The 26100-nt window shown below is 43.7% G+C and overlaps 1 protein-coding gene across 6 annotated transcripts in view; it reads left to right on the top strand.

Annotated features, from left to right (window-relative positions):
• Positions 1–26100, top strand: part of ATXN1 (ataxin 1) — a 307081-nt gene that overhangs the window by 253618 nt on the left and 27363 nt on the right. For 5 of the 6 annotated variants that reach the window (XM_066626680.1, XM_066626678.1, XM_066626682.1 and 2 more), the window contains one exon: positions 22181–24214. In XM_066626680.1, the coding sequence (XP_066482777.1) occupies positions 22337–24214 (1878 nt within the window). In that variant the 5' untranslated portion in view covers positions 22181–22336. The remainder of the gene's footprint in view (positions 1–22180; positions 24215–26100) is intronic. The other variant, XM_066626681.1, reaches the window with a different exon arrangement.

Below are 26100 nucleotides of genomic sequence, written 5' to 3'. Positions count from 1 at the left end.
CGGCTCCTGTCGGCCTTCCCCCAAGCATCAGTTTAAAAGCTGCTCTGCTACTTTTTTAATGTTATGCGCCAGCAGTCTGGTTCCATTCTGGTTCAAGTGAAGCCCCTCCCTCTTGTACAGGCCCCACTTCTCCCAAAGTGTTCCCCAGTGCCTAACGAATCTAAACCCCTCCTCCCTACACCACCGTCTCATCCACGCATTGAGACCGCTGATCTCCACCTGCCTAGCTGGCCCTACGTGTGGAACAGGTAGCACTTTGGAGAACGCTACCTTTGAGGTCCTGGCTTTCAACTTCCTACCTAATAGCCTAAATTTGACCTCCAGGACCTCCTGGCTGCACTTGCCCACGTCGTTGGTGCCGACATGCACCACAACCACTACCTCCTCCCCAGCACTATCTACCAGCCTGTCTAGATGAGAAGTGATGTCCGCAACCTTCGCACCAAGCAGGCAAGTCGCCATGCGGTCCTCACATCCATCGCAATCCCCCCTCTCTATGTTTCTAATAATCAAACCCCCCACTACAAGAAGCCCTCGACCCCCCTCCCACCAAGGAGTATCCTGAGTGCGTTCGGATGTGGGCCCATCCCCTGGAAAAAGGGTCCCCCCCCCTAGGGGATTGCTTCCCTCCTCTCCAGGATGACGTCCTCCAGCCCTGAGACTTCCCACCCGGGCAGCTGAGGAGCTGCACACCTGAGGTTGGATGAAGCCTGATCGTCCCCGGAGGTTTCCCCATGGTCCTTCTCTGCCTGCCTCTGCTTCTCCAGGTCGGCCACCAAGGCTTCAAGGGAGCGGACGCGTTTCCCGAGTTCCTGGAGCTCCTTGCACTGTGGACACACCCATGAATACCCCAGAGGCATATAGTCATACATGTTGCACTCGTTGCAAAACACTGGATAGCCCCCACCCTGCTGCTGGCTGTCTGACTGCATAGCTTTTTTATTTTGTTTGTTTTTGTTTAGGGGTACTTAAAAACCCTACACTGGTTAGCAGCCCTCTTCTCAAGGGAAGAGATATGGTGTTATCTGGGGCCCTGGCTTCCTCGCCCTGCTGCTGAACTCGCACAGATGCTAAACTCGTGGTGCCTTACCTGGCACTTTGTTCCTGAGACACTGGGTTCCCAGAGGCCACGTGCGCTTCTGCAGAGAGGCTCACAAGGTGGCAGGCACTAGCTTTATACTCCTAGCTAGCTCCTCCTCCCTCCGTCCTTGCTGATTGAAAAGGGGCTGGTCTTCCCAGGTGAGATTTACCTGAATGGGGTGCTTGGATTTGCCTAATGGGGCTCTTATCAACTCCTAAAGGTCAATTGCTATGACCTAAAGGGCAATGACTATGCTAAATTGCCCTGGCTGGGTGGGAACTGGCCCTTCCTAGGTTCTTACCCTCCTACTTCAGTTTTCTGAGGCTGGACTGTTTTTTAACCTCAAGCTGGTTTTTTACTTGAGTTTAAACTGCACTGGTTTAAGAGTTTTTTGACTTGGCAGAACTTACACACTAAGGTTTAAATCCTGTTTAGCCCTACTAAAATCCTCCTTTTATTGTGTGCACCTTTATTTGATTGATTGATTGCTTTCACCTAAATCCTGTGTCCTAATTTACTGAACCTTTAGATTATGTTCTAACTTAGATTAAGTTTAAATTGGGTTAAGTATAGGGTTAATTTAAACCAAGTAGAAAAACTTGCTTTCCACTTTATCCTCCTCTGTTTTATTTATTTTTCCAAGTGCCTGTACCTTGGGCTCTTACTCACAAGTAGGACTCTGCTCCTGCTCAGAGTAGACCTCTGTACGCACTTACGTATTTATTTTTATTACCCTCACCTAGCTCCTGTGCCCCAACTTGCTGGACCTTAGAATCCCTCCCTCAGGTTAGATTAGGTGCTAACTTAGGTAAAGCTAAGCTAAAGGTAAAGCTAAATTTCAATGTTGATCTAAGGTTGATTTAAGGTTAGAAGACAAAGAGTTAGAAAGAGTTAACTTACCTTCTCCTTCTCTTCCTCCTCTCCTCTTCACAACTCATGGAGTCTTCCCTCTCCTTCTCCAAAACTCAGAAGTCCACTTGCCTTCTCCTTCTCACACAGATGCTAAACTTACGGTGCCTTACCTGGCACTTCGTTCCCAAGGCACTTGGTTTCCCAGAGGCCACGCACGCTTCTGCAGAGAGACCCACCAGTGGGTCCCACCAGTGGGTCATGACCCAATTTTTGATAGTTTGCGAAACTGACAAGGCAGATTAGGCTATTTGCATCAAGGGTTGAACAAGCTGCTACTGGAGGGGGAGCACCGCTGCCCAATCACCGTTATAGCTTGTCATTGTAAATCAGGCAGCAGCCTAGGGCCTCGAAAATGTTTGAGAACCACTGCCCTATATCATATTTGGCAGTTGGACAGGTGAGAGCTGTCTCAGGGTTGAGGGTGTATTGGAAGCTGTGCTGAGATTTGTCGGACTGGGAAAGGGGATGTAACGTCAGCTTTCCGTTCCTGAACACAAGAAGTTCATTTTATCAAGTTAAAGTGACAAATTAAACATTGATTCTGAATGATGTGCCCTCGTGATGTACAGTGTTAACTGAACTGAAAAAAATTAACTTATTTCAGCATGTAAAATTTAGTCCTCTACGCCAGTGCTTCTCAAGCTATCAGATTTGGCAGATCAGCATTTTTCCCCCCAATGTATCTGTCAACTGGTCCCATATACAGTGGGCCCTCAGTATCCATGGGGGATCCATTCCAGGATGCCTCGCAGATACCAAATTCTGTGGATACTGAAATCCATATAGGTGGGGGCGCTGGCAACCCAGAAGTGCCTTTTAGAAGCGGTACAAATTTGTAAAGCACTTTGCGGAGAAAATTTGATCGTATTCGTCACGAATTGGACTCCGACTTGGCTATTGCGACAGCTGCCCCTACAACATCTGTGAATGCCACCATTAGGGACTCTTTTCAACTTATTCAGTCTGAGAATGTGGATAGGATCCTCAGGAGTTTGCGACCACCTTCTTGCCGGCTTGACCCTTGCCCTGCTTGGCTAATACAAGATGCACAGGCAGGGCTAGCCAATTGGATAGAACCCACTAGAAATTCATCCTTGTGGGAGGGAGTGATGCCCAACATCCTGAAGACTGCAACTGTGTGCCCCCTCCTTAAAAACCATCTCTGGACTCCAATTAGAAAACCATCAACCAGTTTCCAATCTTCCTTTCTTGGGGAAGGTGATTGAGCGAGTGGTGGCATCCAGCTCCAGGGCCTCCTAGGTGAGAAGGACCCCTTCCAATCCAGTTTCAGACTGGGTTTAAGAACAGAGACAGCCATCTATCACTCTGATAGATGACCTTGACTAAGGATTAGATGCGGTAGTGCTTCCCTGCTGGACTTTTCATAAGCTTTCATCACCATTGATCCCTGTATCCTCCTGGATCAACTGGCCAAAATGGGGCTTGGGGGCACTATTCTGCAATTGTTCCACTTCTCCCAGTCTAACAGGTCCCAGATGGTGATGCTGGAAGACACATGTTCAGCACCCTGGCCTTTACAGTATGGGGTGCCTCAAGGGTGTATCCTATCCCCCGTGCTTTTTAACATCTACATGAAACTTCCAGGGTAAATATTCTGGGGATTTGAAGTGGGGTGCCACCAATATGCGAATGACACCCAACTCTATCTCTCCTTGCCATCCTGCTGTGGAAGCTGTGAAAGTCCTGGGTCACTGTCTGGATGCCATTAGGGACTGGATGAAAGCCAATAAGCTGAAACTAAATCCAGAAAAGAGGTTTTCCTGGTCAAGAAATCTTCAATGCAGGTATTGAAACATCTACCCACGTTCAACAGGCTTGCACTCCCCTTACAAGAACAGATGCACACGTCGGGAATTCTCCTGGACTCTCAGCTCTTTCTGGAGAGCCAGGTGGCAACAGTTGCAAGAAGACCCATCTTAGGCTGGTGTGCCCACTGAGACCATACTTAAGCCATTTGGACCTGGCTACATTGACCCATGCTTCAGTAACTTCAAGACTGGACTATTGCAATGTGCTCTACATGGGGCTACCCTTTAAAACAGTTTGGAAACTGCAATTAGTGCAGAATGCAGTGGCTCGGGTGGTTACGGGGGTCAGACAATTTGACTTGACTGGACCACTGCTTCAGCAGCTATACTGCCTTCCCATTCGCTTCCAGTCCCAATTCAAGGTGCTATTTCTAACCTTCAAGGCCCTCCATGATATGGATCTAGGGTATCTGAAAGATCGTCTTCTTCCATACATTCTAGCCTGCCCTCTTAGATGATCTGAGAGGGTTCTTCTGCAAGTGCCACCTTTGTCTCAAGTGAGAGGGATGGCAGCTCAGGCGCAAGCCTTCTCTGTAGTTGTGCCACAACTCTGGAATTCCCTCCTTCTCTCATGGCTTTCCAGCGAGGGCTCAAAACATACCTGTTTTGTCTGGCATTTGGTTGTTGAGTGGATATTGGCCCTCTGTGCCTCTGAAATACTGTTGTGATGTGACTGCTCCCTGTACATATTTGTTTCCATTTTGGCCCAATGATATATTTAGATTTTGCTCTGTTTTGGTTTACATTAAACTATATAATATTAACATTTAATGTTTTAATGCCTTATTTGATGTTTTTACCTGATGTGATACTTCGTACTTGATTTTAAAGCTGTGTAAGCTGCCTTGGGCATTTGCTTTGGCATGGAAAAGGTGGGATATAAATTTCTTAAATAAATAAAATTAAATAAATAGAAGCACAAAGAGGCCTTCTGAGGTGTGGTGAGACTGCATGTGACCTTCCCACGCCTCAGAAGACACTTCTGGTCATATCCAGGAGCTCTTTTGAGACCTTCCAGGCTGGACTCTCAGCATCTGCATGTATTCAAATCCACTGATGCAGAACCCACATAAACCCTGGGCACATATCATATCAGCTCTCCCGTTCTGGCCAGCCTTGTCATATTCCTGCCTTCTGCTCCTTCTTCCTGTAAGTCCTCCCCTTCTTGTCTGTCTGTTCCCTACACCCCTGTTGCTCTTAAGCCTCCCGCTTCCCCTTCTTTTCCTGTTTTTCAAGCCTCACTCTCTCATAGCTTCTTGCGAGGCTTGGTTCTCCAACCCCAAGAGGCAATATACAAGTCCTGTGGCAAGACTTGGGAGACTTCACACCTCCAGTTTTCTCATATGCTAACCTGCCAGTGAAGCCAGAAGCCACATGAGCTACACCGCAGACCAGCAGCCAATTACTCACGGACCAGCACTGGTCCACAGACCACACTTTGAGAAGCACTGTTACAATTCCACCGCTACAATTCTACCTATAGTAGTGAGTTGTTTGTTTCTGAGCAATTATAAACTTGGAAAGTGTGTGTACCCATGCATACATGTATGGGTACCCCAGCAGACAATCCAAGCTTCAGAAGAGAAAAGCTGCTACTGTATTAAGCAAGTTACTTAAAAAAAAAAAAGTTAGGCAAAGTATTGGTATTCCAGGTCAGTTTGAAGCTCTGGTTCTTGCTTGGTTTGAAGCACAGGGCATGGCCAGATGGTAAGTGAGGTGGGCAGCTGAAGGAAGAAAACCCATTTCTTTTTTTCTAGCAGTTAGTGCAGACCAAAAGGTCCTTGCATACACATGAATACGGAAGAGTTGCTGTTATCTTTTATATGTGGTAATGCTGGGGGTCATCAGTTCTTGAGAGCTACTGTGTAGGGATGGGGTAGTAAGCAGCACTATGCTTGGGCGTGTGCCAAATATGTTCAGAGCATAGAGTTGAAAGCTTAAGTACTGTTGACAATGTGCTTAGCATATGTATCTGTGTATTACTGTATGCCGTGTCTATCCTGTGGGGCTACTTGATTGTTCAGTGCTTCACATAGCATATTGCTTTCTAGAATTTAAAGTATTGGAAAAAACTATTAAAGCAGATAGTCTTTCAAGTCTGTTCTCCTCCCATTCAGTGAGTTGACATTTTTTATGTAAACGCATCAATTTTTTTCAGTTCAGATTTTTACAGATTGGCAAGACTGTCCACAAAGGCAATGCAATTAGTCTTGCTAATTCATGCTTCTTCGACAAGAGTCAAAAAGTCATGAATACACTCAGTAACCTTTTATACACACAGAGTGCTTGTTTTGTTTAAAAAAAAAAAAAAAGGTGCAGGAACTCACAACTTGTTAATCTTTTATTTATTTATTTATTTTTAAACTGAACTTTGAGAAGTTTTGCAGCCTCAACTGGCCCCCCTTTTGGCAACTGGCAACCAACCTTTATATTTTGCAGCCATGGAGCACCTCCCCTCCTTAAAAAAAATAAAAAATTTATTCCTCATAGGGATTTGAACCCCTGGCCTCTGGCTCCACAGACCAGCACTTTAACAATTGAGCCATAGGAACTCTTAGACTCAAAGTGTTTGGAACTAATACTTGAGGCGCTGATGGCCACCAGTTGGGCTCAAGACCTTATATATTAGTTCTGAGCACTTTGACTATAGGCTTTCCTATAGCCCAATGGAGAGAGTGCTGGACTGTGGAGCATGAGGTCAGAGGTTTGAATCTCTCCCTAGCCCTCAATTTTAAAAAAAAGGTGGAGCACAAGGTCAGAGCCAGGGGTGCCAAAAAAAAAAAAGGTGGAGCACGAGGTCAGAGGTTTGAATCCCTCCCTCAGTGAAAGGGAGGAAAAAAAGGTGCCGGAACGCTGTTCCAGTGCGTTCTATTACAAAAAAGCCCTGTATATATATAGAGAGAGAATTGCAACTGGAATAATGATGTTGCGTGAAGTGGTGCTGAATAAGTAATGTTGGAACTATTCGCTTGAAGAAAACCTGTAGTTCTATTCCCAGAAGGTTTACTAGTATATATCAAGCAGGCCTTCAGCTGTTTCCCAGGAAACAGTTAGATCATCTTGCTTTTATACTAATGTAAAGTGCTCATTATAGCCTGGGTCTAGCTCTTTGCTAATACATCAGTGTTCCATCTTCCAATGGCATGTTGAAAGAGCTCAGTATTTTATCAGATTAACTCTGGCAGGAGATGATGTGATCTCCTAAAAATATATACAGTCCTTCTTGAAAACTCCATTCGTGTTCTAATCAGTGTGTTCATGCACTAAGGTTGGCAGCCATTCTGGGGTGGTTAGGGGAACACTGCTGTTCTCCATTTGCCAGTACGTTCACTGGTAAACGTAAAATTGTAGCTTGTGTGTTAACAATTGAGGTTGAGTTTTTGAAAAGCTACTGAGATGGGAAAAGATCATTGAGTCAGGCCAGCTTTAATTTCTTCAGATGATACTCCTGAATATATTTATGTATTTAAAAGATTTCTACCCCACCTTTCCCCAGTGGCATTCAAGGTGGCTAACAATATTTGTAATAAATATAGAAATACAATAATAAATATACAAAATTTGACATATAAAGAAAAAAAACACAAAATGCCTCCAGTAAAACAACCCTCCACACACATTTCAGTTTTTTCTCTAGCTTGTTTTTTATTATTAAAATATGTATATACCACTTTTAAACAAAAGGTTTACATATGGGGCCCACCGCACTGCTGAAACTCATGTTCTGGTGGCACAGTGCTTTAGGGCAATCACAAAATGCAACCTCTGTTCTGTGCAGCTGGGTCATCACTGCAAGCAGCCGCACACTAGGGTCTCAAGAAAAGCCTCTGTGCCAGTAAATTGGTTTGTAGGGAAGTGGGAAGCAGAATGGGGGAGGGGTGGAGGCTGAGGCAAGGGTGTTGAGGCTGGGAAGGGAGCAGTGTTGGTGACAGCAGGACTGTGGGTATCTATCCTCCTTCCTGGCCTTGATCCACCTTCCTGGGTCCTTTTGGACTTGGGCCACAAAAATTGCTGGTTGAGGTTCAAGTAAACCCATTATGGCAGTGGAGACTTACCCTGGGGCAAAGGAACAAATGTTGCCTTATCAGGAAGGAGACCTCTAGGGACCCTCCCTTCCATGCAGTGCCCACTTTGGTGGCAGAGCTTCATGGGGGGTGATTAGATAGAATTGGGCTGAAAGTACTTTACACAAAGAAGAAATAAGAAGGTGGTTCCATTTCTCTAAGGGAGGAGGAGTCCTGAGTCTTAAACATCCTAATACAAAGGCAGAAAGTAGACAGAAGCAGATAGCCATTGGGAAGATGCTATGCATGAATGGAGACAGTTTTCTCCCTACTAAATACAAGAGAATATCGTTTTTAAAAGGTCCCTCTTTAAACAAACAATGCATAGTTTTGGGGGGACAAGCATGTGATTGAAATTATGTACTGTTTAATTACCTTGATTTCAGAATGTTTATTAAGTTCATAGTTTTTTTAAAATAAGTAAAATCTTTTCTATGATAAAAAGGTACTCTGTCTGAAAACATCTCTTATATTGATTTAGCAAAAGATTAGCCCATTTGCTTTGAGAGCTAAATCTTTAATGATTTAGCTTCAATAAGGCAATTCATAGATTTAATCTTCTATGTATACACAGAATACAGCTCAAGCATTTATAAGTATTTACTATGTTTGGGCTTTCACTAACATTTTACTGCCGTGCAGTTCTGAATAGTGGTGTCTTAACTGACAGATTTCTCAGTGGCATTGAGCATGAGGCAACCTAACAACACTTACTTGCTACTAAATAATGCTTCACCTTTTCCTTTGCTTTGAATATTCACTACCTCTGTGTCAATGGGCAGAAGAAACTTAGAATTCAACATTCATCAGTATCTGCTCTAGAAATTACCTCCATCATATTTCTCTCTCTTCATTATTGTCTCACAGCCCACTGCCAGTCCATGAACTGCACTTTCCATGTATGTATCAAGGGTTTTCTAAAATCTTACCCTGGCAGGAGCCCCAAACAGGACCCAGAGCCCAGTTCTATCCTCCCTGTGCCAAAAACAGACTGTATCCTCCAGCTGTGCCAAAAACAGACACACTGTATCCAGTGGGGGAGGGGTGGATCACGAGGTTTCAGCAGGGAAAGGGAATTTTAATCCCCTTACCCTCGCGTAAGCCTCCCACTCCATAATGGGTCTTCTCAAACCTAGCACAAGTTCAAGGAGAGAAAGGGGACAGGGAGGCTGCAGAAAAGGAGGATAGGATCTTCACCTGTCATCACCACCACATCTCTTCTCTCCCACAGCCTTCCTGCCCTGAAGGCCCCCTACCCCACCTACTGTGCCACCTTGCCTCCTTTGGCAGGCAGCAAGGGATCCACTAGAGCACACAGAAAGACTTAAACCTTCCTGACAGCACGCTACTCGGTGTGCTGCCAGAGTGTACATTACGGGCACTTCACAACAGTATCTAGCAGCAGAATGCGTGTTCCACTGCCTGCTGACTGACTGACTGGCCTTCAGTCATGTGCATTGTTGACAAACTTATTAATTGTCTAACTGTTGTTGACTAATGGACTAACTATTGACTAACTGACAAAAACCTAAATTTTTTAGAGTGTAAAGTGGAAGTTAAAAGTGGACTGTTGTTCAAGCAATAGATATTAGGAGTATAATATATACTAGAGAGCTTATAACGTGCATGGATATTTTCTACATTTGGACTCATTTGTATCTCAAAACCAGATGGAAAAAAAGTTTCATCTCAACAAACCAGATGGACAGCCTTATTTGACCTGTAGGTCTAAGGTTATGCTGTTTAGATGTAAAGTCATCTTTTGCAATTAAAATTATTGGGTAGTTATACTAAGGGCACAATCCTAACCAGCTTTCCAGCACTGGCATAACTGTACCAGTGGGGCATGTGCTATATGCTGCAGTTGGGGGGCACTCATGGAGGCTACTATAGGAAGCCTAGTGGTTGTTTTATCCACTCTGCTTGTACCATAATGACTGTACTGCAGGTGTCCTTATATGTTTCTGTTGTGCCAAAGAAATAGCATACTGTACATCCCAGTTAATCCCTTGCTTTACTATAAAAGTATGGTATGCACAAATCTAAAAAAGAAGAGCAATGATGTTACTTTCCCTAATGGTTAAAAACTCTACCAACTAAAACCATCCAATTAAAAAAAATAGATTTAGAAGATAAAACCTTGGCAGAAATCAAAATGAACACAGCTGAGTGAATAGTGAAGGAAAACAATCTAAATAGTTGGTGATGTGCAGAAAAATAGTAGCTCCAGACTTCCTGTCAGCCCCTTTCAGGAAAATAGTGGTGCTTGCTTTGTAAATTTTAGTCAGGACTTCCCAAAAATAATAACCAATATGTTAAACATGCACATTGCTAAAAGCTCTATTTAGGTGCCTTTTTCAGAAGGTGAAGGAAATGAGAGAACTTTGATAAACAAAAGTTGACATTTATTTTGATTTCTATTGCACTGACATTCCAGAACCAAGACAGCCTCAAAAATAGTTGTTGATTTTCAGAGTCACCAATTAAAATTGGTTCCCACCAACCAAGTTTTAGTTAGCAGTAGTTTAGTTAAAATTACAAGCTTTAATCTTCATCTTATTCATTGTTACATGGAAGCAAGACCCACTGAATTCAATTGGGCTTGCTGCCAAATATGTGAAGTACTGCAGCCTTAAAATAATTCTCTCTCTCTCTCTCTCTCTCTCTCCCTCCATTTTCTTCTTGTATTGCCATCTTGTGGCAGACTAGTGGTGGGGCTTTTACATCAATAAATCCTTTAAAATGAAATGCTAATGCTAATGCTAATGTTCTGTTCCAACTTTCAGTCCCTATCCTGCTGCTGCAATTGAGCTGGATAGCAAACTCTTGTCTGCTGACCTTTTCAATAAGAAAAGAAAAACCTCCTTTCCATCAGCCTGTACAACAGGCCATGACTGGAAGTGCACAAGCAAAATAAACTCCTTGCAAATCTGGATTCATACTCAAGAACCTCAGAAGTTCTGCTCAGCAGCTTCATCTTTTGGCCTCAAGTTGGTGTATGTAAGGTTGGCATGCTCCCTGCTTGTGCATTTTCCCTGGCTAGCAGCCAGTACGAGTATTTTTAAAAGTCTTTTTTTTTTCAATGAATGACTGAATGAATGAACACCTGATTAATTTAATGAAGCTAGGCCACTGGTGGGAGGAATGACTTCACTGCTGAGAGCTCTGGGAGATTTGGCAGCTGATGAGATTTGCCTCATGCTTTACAAATCCACACTGTGCTGCTTATGAGCCAGAGGTGAAGGCTGTAGTAAATCATTCAGTGATTCAGCTGAAAGTGAATAGTCATTCCTTTGCCCATTTTATTAATATCTGGAAGCAATTTGACTAGGTTTGCAAGATCGTTCTCCAAGATGGTATCAAGAGGTGTTCTTTTTCCCTCCCTCATCTGAGACTTCCCCATACCCCTAGTGCCTGTACAACAGGCTGAATCAAGCCCTGAACAGGAACATTCCACATAGTGACAGAGGATACTCACTCATGTATTTTGCAGGTTATGCAGGTTCCACTAGTTAAAGACATTTATATACATTGTTTCATTATATGCTTGCTGGGTTGCTTACTGTTTCCCACACACCCCGTGAGAAGGTCGCTATATCCTTTTCACATCTTAGTTTTACACTAACTCTGTGAAGTAGATTAGACTGAGCCGATATAGGGCTCATGGGTCAGAGTGCTGCTGCACGTAAAAAGATTTCTGACTAACTTGTCTGAGGACTTAAGTATTTTGAATTGTATTAAGAGATTTCCAGCCCCACCCAGAGGTCCCTGTGTATACAAGAGGAGGAGGAGGAGGAGGAGGTGGTGGTGGTGGTGGTGGTGGTGGTGGTAGTAGTAGTAGTATACAAGAGCTTTGATGTGCTCATTGAGCCCCTAGATATACAATGGCTTTCTATCAGTTTAATCCTAGTCTTGATGTCCCTGGCAGGGGGAGCCTGTTCTGTAGGAATTCTGTGTGCACGCTGAAGTTAATGTGGAACTTTCAGCTCAATCCCAATTAAATCCCCCCCATGCTGATGTAGTCGTGCCAACGGTGTGTGTGCTACATCCAGGGGTGGGGCAGTCTGAAGGTCTCCTCAAGGTCAGGAAACTTTTGTTACCTTACTTTGGGGTAAAGCTGCATTACCCCATTAGGAATTCTTGAATCTGTGCCAGCTATTTTGCTGAACTATGGAGAGTAAGGGAGAAGGAACAAGGTTAGAATTCTGGCACGTACCAGTGCTGCCAGGATCCACCCTCCCTCCACCATTCAGTCTCCCACCTGCCCTCCTTCCCCACCCAGATACTCCCCCATTCTTCTGGCCTCTGACACTGCCATTTGTTTGCGGTGGCAGTTCTGGAATGGAAGCACACTTCACTTGCCACTGTATAAACATTTACAATAGCAGAACTGCTGTTTCATTGTCATTAGGTCCACTTAGGATTGGGCTGTTTGTATCAGACACTTCCAGGTGGCTGCTCAGTCAGCAGGTTTCTTAGGTGCAAGAGTGTGCACTTGATTCTACCCTGTGCAGCTGCCATTCTGGCAGACGATTACTCTTGGCCTGTGTATTTTGAGTCATGTGTTTCAAAACAGTTTCGTGCACTGAATGTTAATGCATTTATTAGCATTTTCCGGGTAAGAGTGACTCATATACCAGGTAATCTCAATACTAACATTTAATTTCCAGTGACACATACTATGAGGTAGTGTGCCATTAGCCCACGTTCTCTATTTCAGTCTCTCTTGCCACCCCGCCCCCAATCTTCTCTCTCGTATCTGTCAGACAGGAGTTTTCCATTTCTAAGGGAAGTGAAAGCAGAACTATGCTAGGCTTTACTGGAGGACTTATAAATATCTTGTTATACAGATTAGCAGATTCTTGTGATTTTTTTATTTGAAATTTGTCATTGTATACAAGAGTTGTGTCAAGGCTAAAGCTATAGTATCGTGATTTTGAGAGAGGCCAACAGATAACTTTCAGAACACACTCAAATGGAACTATGACCATCTGTTTTGTGTCTGCTTTTTTGAAGTGTGTGGGGAGGGAGGAGGGATCATCTTCTGCGTGCAGAAAAAAAAGAGTTTGTGCACCAAGATCAGAGTTGGCGCAGACATGAAAATGTTTAATGAAATAATTCTTTTGAGCATTTTTTACATGCAATTTATGGAATTATGTTACCATTAGCAGAGAGCAACAACATGAAAAAAAATTACCCATGCACATTGCACTTATTCTATGATATTTGAATTCACCCTAAATAAGTTTTTTTAAGCAATCGGCATAACAGAGAACTGTAATGACTTTGAGCTGAATTCTCCATTTTTAATTCCTTTAGGCATGCTGTCATATTTTCAAGTACATCTTCATAGTTAGGTGGAGCCTGGAAAATGTACTCTCTAATGGTGGAAGTATTTTCAGATACATATATCTGAGTGTTCAAGACACCTCTCTGTTCCTTGCCAAACTGTCATGTTCCCCTTTGGCCTGCTCAGTGCTCTTCCTCTCCTCCATCAACACCTGTGCAGTCTGCTCATTGACACATGAGGCCATTGTTTTCCGTACCTCTGTTTAATCCCTCCTTACTGGGGCCACATTCCCCTTGACCCTCCAGGACTACATTCCTACACTCCAGGTTCAGGCGCTTCTGCTTCTCTTAAGTAGCATTGCTTCTTCTTTTCCCCCCAAGTCTTACTAGAGCCAGTGAAATCCTCTCATCTCTTTCCTCCTGCCTTGTACTAGGGTTTTGGCGTTGTCTGCACTAGCATACCTGAAGGGCAGTGGCATACTTGACGGGTCCAGGGAATCAAAGATCCTGGGTGGCACATCTTGGGAGTGCTGCCCCCCAGCCATGCCACCCCCCACTCGCGCCCATGTCCTCCTGTAGGGAGGCCTGAAAAATGGCACTTCCAGTTTCTTGGGAAAGGGAGAGTGATTTTTTATGCCCTCAGTAGCCCCGCTGGGGGGGTGACAATTTGCAGTCGTGGCCCCAGACAGCATCAGGGCCAGGATCACTGGGGGGGCCCAAGGGGTATAGGGCCCCAGGCAATACACCTGCGGGGACGGCATCATCTGCCCCCTCGTGGGCACTTGGAACAGCCAGTGAAACCGCCAACCTGCTTCTTTCACTTTAAAAAAAAAAGCAAAAGAAGTGGGTGGGAGCTCAGAATGGTGTGCAACCACTCTGAGTTGCTGCGGGGGAGGCAGAAGAACTTGGACCTGCACTAGCAAATTCAGTGGTGCAGAATGTGAGCTCATGCCACAGGATCAGGTCTGGGAAGGGGATAGCTCGCCCCCTTCCTAGAGCCAATCTGCTCATCCCTGCCCCATTGCAACCTCATTCCGCCTTCCACTCACTCCATCCTGCCTCCCCCACCAACTCATCTGCCTCAACGGATCCAAGTGTGTCCAGTGTGTGCAGTAAGGTTCCAGCCTTTCCACTGCTGGAGTGATTTTTATGACTGCTGTAAGGCAATTGGCACAGGCAGAACACTTGTTCTGCCAGCAAGGCAGCCCAGTAGGACATGTGTGCTAACAACCATGCTTAGTGGGCTGTACAGAATACCCATTTTTAACCTTCAGGAAATATGTCTATTTCATGCCTTGAAATGTGGACATTCTCACACACTTCAAAGGTTTCAGAAACAATCACACTGCCAAAGTTTCCTAACATGATCTAATGCTCTTCACCTGGGCAAAAAATAAATTAAAAATTGGAAACATTGCAAACAAATTGCATCAGTCTGTTCTGGAGGAGAGGAAAGAGGAAGCTCTCAGAGGTATACTAAGAACAGGCAAGCTTCAGTGGGTATCTGTTTCATCCACATAGTGATCATTAGGAATCCTTTAGTGCTGGAAAGACATGCAGAAATGCATTTGTTTTTATGTCGTGTGACCTTGTAGTTGGCCCTACTGGGAAGGTTGCCAGAAAACTATGAAATCATGGTAGCGTTGGACCACAGCCTATGAGATATTGTTGGCTGGAATTCAATTGCATGCATAGCAAATCTAATGTAATCAGTAGCAATTAAAACAATTACTATGTCATTGGCAGACTCAGCGTGTTAAAAGGGTGGCAAGAAACTGGCAAACTCTTGAAGATACAGAGGTTTTTTTTTAAGCAAATACACTTATTCCTTTTTATCAACTACTCGGCATCTCCCAAGGTCATATCTTAATAAAACTTTATGTGTTATAAAGCTTAATATTGGCATTAAGATTTGTAGAGTCTTTCATATCTAGGTTCAAGTGCAAGCCAGTTTAAGAGCACCTGCAGATGTTTAATTCTTCTGGTGATTGCTTCTATCCCAGCCCAGCTCTGAAATTGCAGTGTAATTTTCATTAGCTTTCGGTAGGAAAAGATGCAAGTCTTCTACATGGCACTCCTGTGCACGGTCACTTGCAAGTAAGTTCCATTGAGCATGAGTCAGTTAAATCCAGTGCTGGATTTGTATAGGTGGGAGGTCTCTTCAGAGCAAGGGAATATTTGTTTCCTTACTCCATGTTGAACCCAGTCTGTGCAGTGGGGCTGCTTGGATCCATGCCAGCTAGATCACTGGCACAACTGAGTAGCCCTGTGTAGGGCTTTCAGGCCAAGTTAGAATATGGCGGAGGCCTGATCCACCAGTCCAACTCCCCTCCTGGGCCTGAACCACCCACTCGCTCACCTCCCTTACCCCAAAATACTATGAAATTTACAGCCCAATCCTAACCGAAAAGCCACCACCGCCAATTCAACCATGCCTGTGGAGCACACGTATTGGGGGGGGGGGGATCAGAAAGGTCTTCTCGGGCTTTGTAATAAAGCATATCTAATAAAAGTAAAAAAATGGAGGCATAAATAATCCAGGCGTGGTAATGTTCAATTCTGTGTATCTGAGGAAGGATATTCCGTATAACCCTAGTTCCCTTGTCCTAAAGGTTTGCAGAGCATATTTGCCTGCAAAACTCGCATAGAATCTCTGAACTGCCGCTCATAGGATATAACACTGTGAGGGATTGTCAGTTCCATCTGAACCACTTATCTGCTGATGCAGAAAATTGTGTCTCAGTCTGTAAGAGTCGGGTAATGCTGATAAGACTTTTGTAGCATTATACAACAGTAAAACCATTCACAAGATTGTATAGTGTAACTGCAGATGATTACGATAATCTACCAGGAAGAAAAGAGACAACTGGAAGGAGAAAAAACAGTTGTAATCAACGGTATAGAAAGTTGATAAAAGTGGAATAGGGTGACAAAATGAATGTGAACAGTTAGAAGACGAAAACAAACTAAAAATAAATTTTGGAACTTGCTTTTCAGACCATTTTTTGCTTACTTCATCAAGTTGGTGTTCTGCTCTAGAAAAGATAGTTTTGGTAGGCAAGGGGAATCTATTATGATTGCCTCCTCAGTTGAACTTTATTTTATTTAAAAAAAGTACAACGACAGAGGTGTCAGAAGAGCACTTCCCCATGGTTTCTATTTTTGGGTATCATCATCACCAGGACTAGACTATTCAGTCTTGAATTGCATTTGATTGTTTTTGTTTTTGTTTTCTGCTAAAAATAAAAGCCACTGAACTAAATATGTACAATTAGTGAACTTTAGACCACCATAAGCGTTGTATCCTTAGCATCAGATTTTGGCACAGAAAGCAAGATGCCTTTCTGTCTTGTACTTTCACATGAAGCCAGCAGAATAGCATAAGTTTTACAAGTTGACTTTTACACGCCAGGTGTTGCACTGCCATGAATAATCTCGTCTGATCTGTCAGAGGAATGAACAAGTATATTCAAAAAAACCTCAATTTTAAGAGGCAAAATAGATTTAAATACCAAGATTTATGATGCAGTTATGGTCATGCAGTGTCCCCAACTGTGAGTTTTGAATAACAGATTTTGGTAATAAGCATTCCTCTGCATACCCGTAGAACATTCCTCTTAAAGCCTTATCATATATTTTGGCCATAGCTGTGTGAAAATAGCATAGGTCCCTTGTGCTGGTAAAATAAAACCTGTCCCATTATAACTGCAGAACTCAAACATCTGATGACAAAGTCCTTTGTGCACCTTGTCCAGTATTGTGACAACCTGGTTGGAGGCCAGGAAGCAGAGAGTGGGTGTCAATGGGCAATTTTCACAATGGAGAGAGGTGAAAAGTGGTGTGCCCCAGGGATCTGTCCTGGGACCGGTGCTTTTCAACCTCTTCATAAATGACCTGGAGACAGGGTTAAGCAGTGAAGTGGCTAAGTTTGCAGATGACACCAAACTTTTCCGAGTGGTAAAGACCAGAAGTGATTGTGAGGAGCTCCAGAAGGATCTCTCCAGACTGGCAGAATGGGCAGCAAAATGGCAGATGCGCTTCAATGTCAGTAAGTGTAAAGTCATGCACATTGGGGCAAAAAATCAAAACTTTAGATATAGGCTGATGGGTTCTGAGCTGTCTGTGACAGATCAGGAGAGAGATCTTGGGGTGGTGGTGGACAGGTCGATGAAAGTGTCGACCCAATGTGCGGCAGCAGTGAAGAAGGCCAATTCTATGCTTGGGATCATTAGGAAGGGTATTGAGAACAAAACGGCTAGTATTATAATGCCGTTGTACAAATCGATGGTAAGGCCACACCTGGAGTATTGTGTCCAGTTCTGGTCGCCGCATCTCAAAAAAGACATAGTGGAAATGGAAAAGGTGCAAAAGAGAGCAACTAAGATGATTACGGGGCTGGGGCACCTTCCTTATGAGGAAAGGCTACGGCGTTTGGGCCTCTTCAGCCTAGAAAAGAGACGCTTGAGGGGGGACATGATTGAGACATACAAAATTATGCAGGGGATGGACAGAGTGGATAGGGAGATGCTCTTTACACTCTCACAGAATACCAGAACCAGGGGACATCCACTAAAATTGAGTGTTGGGCGGGTTAGGACAGACAGAAGAAAATATTTCTTTACTCAGCGTGTGGTCGGTCTGTGGAACTCTTTGCCACAGGATGTGGTGCTAGCGTCTAGCCTAGACGCCTTTAAAAGGGGATTGGACAAGTTTCTGGAGGAAAAATCCATTATGGGGTACAAGCCATGATGTGTATGCGCAACCTCCTGATTTTAGAAATGGGTTATGTCAGAATGCCAGATGCAGGGGAGGGCACCAGAATGAGGTCTCTTGTTATCTGGTGTGCTCCCTGGGGCATTTGGTGGGCCGCTGTGAGATAAAGGAAGCTGGACTAGATGGGCTTATGGCCTGATCCAGTGGGGCTGTTCTTATGTTATGTTCTTATGTGACTGGTGGAAACTCTCCAGTGCCTCAAACAGTGTTCCACCCCAACCACCTGGGATCATTTAACTAAAGATTGTTCAAGCAGGAGGGTTGGACTAGATGGCCTTGAGGTGATTTAAGGCCAAGAAGGATAAGGAGGGTAAGATTGACAACAATGCTATGCCAATTCTACTCTCTTCTCAGCCTTGATCCACAGCCCTCCCCACCCGTCTCTGCCATGTTACTCCCTGCTCCCCTCCTGCCAACTCCTTCCTCCCCCCCCCGCACTGGTTTACCAGTACCAGGATTCATTGGAAGACGACTGGCACATGACCACACTCACCTTGTGGTGGTGGCCCAGCTGCACAGAATAGTGTGTTGAAATCTGTGACAGCCCTAAAGCACACTACACTACCCAAATTCAAGTTCTGGTGGTGCAGCATGCCCAGAAGATTGGGCTGTAGGTTCATTTTTACCAGCTATCGATTTAATAGGTGGGTTGCAAACCAATTTCAGATGGGTCCCCATTCATTTCAATATCTTATTTTTAATAGCTGATGCTGCCATGGTACGTGACTGCATTTGGGGAAATGTTACAGATCTGTACTTTTAACAGGCTACTATGTATATGCTTTTAACAATTACAGTCAATGGGACTTACTCCTGGGTAAGTGTGGGTAGGATTGCAGCCTAGCATTGTTAAAAAAATTTCTACTTGATGATGTCACTTCTGGTCATGACATCACTTCCAGTGGGTCCTGACAGATTCTCATTTAAAAAGTGGTGCTAAAATTTTGAGAACCACTGATCTATTACATAGATTGTACATTCATTGAATGACACATGTAACTAACTGTAGCATATGCAGAGTAACAATGATTGTATCTGGGTACACAGAAGTACCTAACCCAGGTACAGGTTATCATGAGAACAACCCCCATGTGGAATCTGTCTTCTGACCCTAGATATGGATGTCATAGGACCAGAATATATTTTACTGAAAGAAAATTAGTGAAGCTTGTATTCTTAAAGCATATACCACAGACATAATCATCTAAATAATTTTTTAAAGTACATCTAAAATTATTTTTATCTTTTATAAGAACATTAACCTATTTTCATTTTTGGTCTGGATTCTAGACAGAGCTTCTTCACATTTGCCAAAGCTACTACTGGAATGCAACCTTTGTGTGTTGTTGTCCCCTTTTTGTGTGCTCTTGTCCCCTTTTTGAGGTCTGGGACAAATCTTGCTTTCCAAACAGAGAGAGAGACTTTTTAAGAAAGGGGTACTTGTGCTGTGGCATGTTGGAATCTTTGACCCATATATCACTGTGGGACCCAGGGCACTCCCACAGGCACACCGATATTGATGCTGTCATGGATGCTCTTTCTCTGCTGGTCTGCACTTGAAATCTGTATTCTGCTGTAGAATAATAGAAAGCAGCACCTATAAGGGAGGATGCTAGGATAACAGTGGGTATTCTAATCTAAATTTTACAAGTGCTGCTTAGATCTGATCAAGTCATAAACTGAATTTTCCCTCTGAAGTTTTTTGAACCTGGTTCCTGATACTGAACAGCTTCCAGTCATTTGTAAGTGCTCTGCTCTTGCACAGGGAGAAAGCATTCAGGAGCTGCAGCTCACATTGGTTACTAAGAAACAAGGAAACATGATATGATTGGTGCTACATATGGGGATATCACAGTTGTAATTTTAACCATGCAGGTAGAGTTTAACCTGTGCATACAGATATAGGTTGCTCGGATCAGAATGTCAATTCTATATGGATACTTCTACAGTGAATAGATCGTCATTGCTGAGGAGGGGAATGGGGAAGAGATATTCTTAACAGCATACAGTATAAGATTCACAGTACCTGTAAAGGCATTAGAAATCCTAACTGAGAGACAGCCTTGTGTGACTTTGTGCTCCTGGCCAAGATGTTTGCAAACGGTAACAAGGATGAGTGAATATTCTCCATTTTGTTTTTGTTCTATAGCAGCAAATTTCAACCACTGAGCCACAACACATTATTGTGCTACGAATGATCTAAAGGTGTGTCATGGGTGTTTGGGGAAGAGTAATTTATTATAGTAGGGCCATTTGGAATGTGAGCCTCCTGATAACAGTGTGGTGTGCCTTGTCCATTGTCAGAATACCAATGGTGTGTCTTGACAATTTTAATGCCTTCTCAGTGTGCTGTGAGATGAAAGGTTGAAAATTGCTGTTCTATAGGCTGGTTATGTCCTAGAGTTATTGCCTCCTGATTTAATTTTGTGAATGTATAAAATTGGTCCTGGCTATCCCAAGGTTTTGGTCTGAAATCATATGACACATCCCAGCTGTAACTAAACAGATCTAGTTTTGGTCAGTGCCTGGAAGGGACCCAGCCTGAAAACCCATGTATGCTGGCTTGAATTGCATGATGGTAGAAAGGCAAGCAATAAGTGAAATGAATTAACAAAACAAAATTAAGTTTGAAATTGGTACGTAGGCAATTTGCCTCAGTACACCATGCACAAAAGAATTTTGCTTCTGTCAAATGATTACACTACGTTTCCTCATGTTCAGTATTTTCATCCATGCACATATGCAGTTCTGTGAATTAATTAATTAATTAATTAACAGTATTTATATACTGCTTTTCAACTAAAAGTTCACAAAGCGGTTTACAGAGAAAAATCAAATAACTAAATGGCTCCCTGTCCCAAAAGGGCTCACAATCTAAAAAGGTGCAAATGAATACCAGCAGACAGCCACTAGAACAGACAGTGCTGGGGTGAGGTGGGCCAGTTACTCTCCCCCTGCTAAAAAAAGGAGCACCCACTTGAAAAAGTGCCTCTTACCCAATTAGCAGGGGTAAATTGATTATCAAGGGAATTGATAACTTGTTAGGAAAAATGAGACATAAATTGAAAACTCCAGCAGCTTGTACTTACTTACACAGGCATCTGAACAAAGTCTGGAACACAAAATGTACAACTCAGTTTTCAGTTTCAAAAACCTTTATTAGGTGTTGGTAAAATGTACAACTCCACAAACAAGATATAGGAATTCAGAACTCCCAAATCCCAGAATAAATTTGGGGGATCCTTAGCTGATAGCTAAAAGACATTTTCAGTTACCTGCATAATGTAAGGAAAGGGAGAAGACAAGTTCTGACACTGAGGCCGCAATCCTAACCCACTGTCCAGCACTGACATAAGGGCAATGCAACTCTGAGGTAAGGGAACAAACATTGTCTTACCTTGAGGAGGCCTCCATGACTGTCCCCCAACTGCAGGGTGCAGCACATGTCCCACTGGTATAGCTATGCCAGTGCTGGAAAGTGGGTTAGGATTGGGCCCTGAGTCAAACACAATTCACAATGAGTCTTAATCATTGATTAAGACCTAGGCTTAGTTTTAGCTTTTGAAAGCATGCAACCTTTCTGTGTTGGTTATGAATCCCTTTCATCAGTTTAGGGGTGAGTGTTCTGATTCATATTAAAAACAAAGTATTAATTTATCTTCTTGCCCTGATCTATTCTTACTACTATATTGTCTTCATCATATCTTTAGCGCAATATAAAGTTGTGCCAAATCAGCCTGACTATATGTCTTATACCACTGACAGCTACAGAGGCTGATGTACTGTGTGCATATTCACCAGAAGTACCTGTTAGGTAGTATGAGTAATGCTATAATAATCCAAAGATCTGGGATATATACTTTGCTGGGAACTATATATAAGTATCCTGTGGGTAAACATGGAAAAGATAACTCTGGTATTGATTACTTAGAAGAAATGATTACTTAGAAGAAAGCCCCACTGTGTGCATTAAGATTATAGTTTTCATGTGATGTGCATGGAATTGTAGCCTGAGGAATGCACTTTGTTGAGGGCAGAATTATTTTTGATTAGCCTATATACCTCTTGTTTATGGCACAGCTATAGGCCTAACACTTGGCATTCTGATCTAAAGGTTTGTTCTTGATTTTATAGTTGTTTTCTTTTTCCTCACTGCTAGTATTTTGATTTCCTCTTCTCTCTTTTTTTCTTTCCTTCTTTCTCTCTCTCTCTCTCTCTCTCTCTCTCTCTAGAACAGCTTGTGGAGGATTGTGCTCAAAGGGAGATGATTCCTCATGAAGTCTCTGGAGCCCCTTCAGAAATCAAATGTGACTTTCCACTTAGCAGACTGAAATCAGAGCCAGCCAGGCAGTGAAGCCACAGAAGTGGAGGGCAGGAGCCAGTGAAAAATGAAATCCAACCAGGAGAGAAGCAATGAATGCCTGCCACCCAAAAAACGAGAGATACCTGCCACCAGCCTGCCTTCTGAGGTGAAGCCATTAGTTCTGGCCAATGAAAATCACCGTGCAGATAATTTAACATGGCTCTCAAGTACAACCAGCAACCAGAGCAGCCGGAACAGGCCTGGAGGAACCTCGGTGGAGGCTAGTTCACAACAAGGAATGGGTTTACATAAATCACTATCTACAGGAATAGATTATTCCCCACCTAGTGCTCCTAGATCTGCTCCAGCCACTACCACTCTTCCCACAGTGTACCCGCCTGCACTCTCACAGGCAGGGACACCTGTATCCCCAGTGCAGTACACACACCTGCAACACACTTTCCAGTTCGTTGGGCCTCAGTATAGTGGACCATACGCCGGATTCATCCCTTCCCCATTAATTTCCCCAACAGCCAATTCTGCAACTGGCACAGCAGCATCTGCCACTTCTGTTGCAACCAGTCCATCCCAGCGTTCCCAGCTGGAGGCTTATTCCACTTTGCTGGCCAGCATGAGCAACATAAACCAGCAGGGGCACAAAGTCGAGCAGCATTTAGTCAGGACACCTGGATTGATCACAGCAGGCTCTCCTCCACCTAACCAGCAAAACCAGTATGTCCACATTTCTAGCTCTCCTCAGAGTGCTGTCAGAAATGTCTCTCCTCCGGCCATCCCAGTCCATTTGCATCCCCACCAAACAGTGATTCCTCACACATTCACTCTTGGTCCCTCCTCCCAAGTGGTGGTGCAATATACAGATTCTGGAGGCCATTTTGTCACTAGGGAATCCACCAAGAAGTCTGAGAGCAGCAGGCTGCAGGCTATGCAAGCAAAAGAAATACTGAATGGTGAGATAGAGAAGAGCAGGCGGTATGGCATCTCACCATCCTCAGATGTGAGTTTAGTCAAATCAGGCAATAAACCATCTCCTCATCATTATGAGGCCAGGCATGTGGTGGTCCACTCGGGTCCTGCTGATTATGTTGCACGGGATTCTTCCAGTGCCCGGTCTTCTGTTATGGTTGTCCCCAACAGCAACACACCTACTACAGATCTGGAAGTACAGCAGACCACACACAGAGAAACACCTCCTTCAGCCCTCAACGAAAAGGGAAGCTTGCATTTAGGAAAGTCAGCTCACCGATCCTATGCTCTATCTCCGCAACAGACTATGGCTCACGAAGGGGTGAAAGCAGTTGCCGCTTTGTCTCCTCACAGTGTCATTCAGACTACCCACAGCGCCTCAGAGCAGCTCTCTGTTGGGTTGTCTGCTGCAGCCTTCTATACTGGGACTCAGCCACCAGTCATTGGCTATCTGAGCAGTCAACAGCAAGCATTTGGCTACCCTGGAAGCCTACCACAGCACCTAGTGATCCCTGGCACTCAACCCCTACTAATACCAGTTGGTAGTGCAGACATCGACTCATCAGGGGTTCCACCTGCTATAGCCACTTCATCTCCCCAGTTGGCTGCAGTGCCTCATACGTTTGTCACAACCACCATTCCGAAGAGTGAGAATTTCAATGCAGAGTCACTAGCAAGCCAGCCAGCTTACCAGGCAGCAGTGGTGCAGGCCCAGATCCACCTCCCCCTGGTCCAGTCCATACCTTCTTCAGCAGCAGCTCCTCCTACACTGCCTCCTTACTTTATGAAAGGGTCGATTATTCAATTGGCCAATGGAGAGCTAAAGAAGGTAGAAGATTTAAAAACAGAAGACTTTATTCAGAGTGCAGAAATTAGCAGCGACCTAAAAATAGACTCCAGCACAGTGGAAAGGATTGATGACAGCCATAACCCAGGCATTGCCATGATACAGTTTGCAGTTGGAGAGCACCGAGCACAGGTAATGAATGTAAGAATTTATGGGAAGGGGACCTTAGATGCACAGAAGGGCTAATGGACAGAAAGGAATGTGGGTATATCAGTAGCTTAGTGGTAGAGCAAGGTTATTTTGATGAAATCATTACTCTCCTACAATCCTCATCCTTACGTCATAAGCCAAAGGTAGGTTAACATATACAGTGGTACAGAAATGTGTGTGTGTGTGTGTGTGTGTGTGACTTAAATGTGCTTAACAAGTATTACCTTGGACAAAATTTAAAAGTATCATAAGGGTGATATCTTTATTGGCACCAGCTAAAATGGCACAAAATAGTGAGCAAACTTTTGCATTCTTCAAAGCAATCTTCTTCAGGCTGAATGTTAGGCAAAAAAAAACAACTGCTGGGCACAATGGAAAACCTCTGCAGTGTGTAGTTTGGAGAACTCAAAACTTCCTCAGTACTTTCTAACATTATAGTTTATTCTAATAAAAGTATTATCCTAGTATAACCTTCCGATTTTTTCCCCTAATAAACCTAATAATGCAGTTCCTGTTAGGACTATTTTCCATTATAGAATCCATGCAAAGCCAGTCGTACATGAACTGCCAAGGGAGAGGGACAAACCCATAAAGCTGTACTTGACTTGAACTCCTAGGCTGCTCTTAAGGACCAGTATTGGACATCCATGCATGTGTATGTACTGGTGGGGGCGGGGTTTGCCCAATCCCCTATTGATAATAGTATTAGGAGGTGGAATAGCCAATGCCAGCAGTTCCCAAACCATTGAGACCCATACGTGGTTCCCAGAAGTGACTGGCGATGACACTTTTTCCAAGTTTGGAGGCCCAAAATGCTGCTTCAGACAGTGGTGAGGCGGATAGGACAGAAGTAAGGGCATTACTCTGCATGCTAAAACTGCATGCTGGAGATTTTCCCACCATGCTGAGCCTCCAGCCGCTATTTGGAGCAGCACAGTCTGGTCTCCCTGCCAGCTGGCAAGAGCCCCACAGCATCCCAGCAAGTGCCTTGCAATGTCCCAGGGTATTGCGACACACAGTTTGGGAAGTGCTGGCCTATGCGGTCTTCTGTGGTTTGTCATCCTTTGTTTTTGTTTAGCCTCTCCATTTTTCGATTCCTTATAAAAAGATACAGACCTTGCCACAGTTGGTCTCGATAGACAGGTAATGCTGTTTTTCTTTCCAACTATTCTTCCTCTTTCCCCATTTGAGCTTTTTCTCCCTCTGTTCTTTAATGTTGAATTTGTACTATTGCACCTGTGCATTATGGGCACCTTGCTAATTTGTTCTGCTAATTTTGTTTTAGCAGAAGCAAAATACTAACCACTTCATGATTCTGAAACCTGGTGATCCTTCCTTGGGGTTCCCTCTACTCTCTTCCAGGGTCATCACATTAAATCTATTAAAGTGTACCTGGATTAAATTTCACAAATTCAGCTCTAATTGAAGATTATAAAACATTAAAATCCTAATTCTGCATGTCTGAAGGATGCTATGTATACAGGAAACATGAAAAATAGTACTGAAACAGAAGCAAAACTGAACCTGAGCAAACTGTGACAAAAATGCTGGTCCATATACAATTAGAATGCTTCTCCTTGTGTATGCATGTCATTGAATTTGTTTCAGTTTTCAGCAAAACAGCAGCACCCAGTTGCATTTCAAGAAATTTAAGCAAAATCATTCCTGTGTTTTAATGTGCCCATGCTTAATTTTTTAGTTGTTCCTATTATACATGAAGAAGGGATTACCTTTCTGTCTTTTTATGACTGGTATATTAAATACATGAGTTGCAAACACTTTGCTTGACACTATCTGTTCGTTTGGGCTCGGTTTTATGTGGGCCACCAATGAAACATGGTAAATATCTGTTTCATTCCAGCTTTGCT

Source organism: Tiliqua scincoides, chromosome 4, assembly GCF_035046505.1.
Source record: "Tiliqua scincoides isolate rTilSci1 chromosome 4, rTilSci1.hap2, whole genome shotgun sequence".
In the NCBI taxonomy this organism is placed as follows: Eukaryota; Metazoa; Chordata; class Lepidosauria; order Squamata; family Scincidae; genus Tiliqua; species Tiliqua scincoides.
This window is presented reverse-complemented; position numbering and strand designations above follow the sequence as displayed.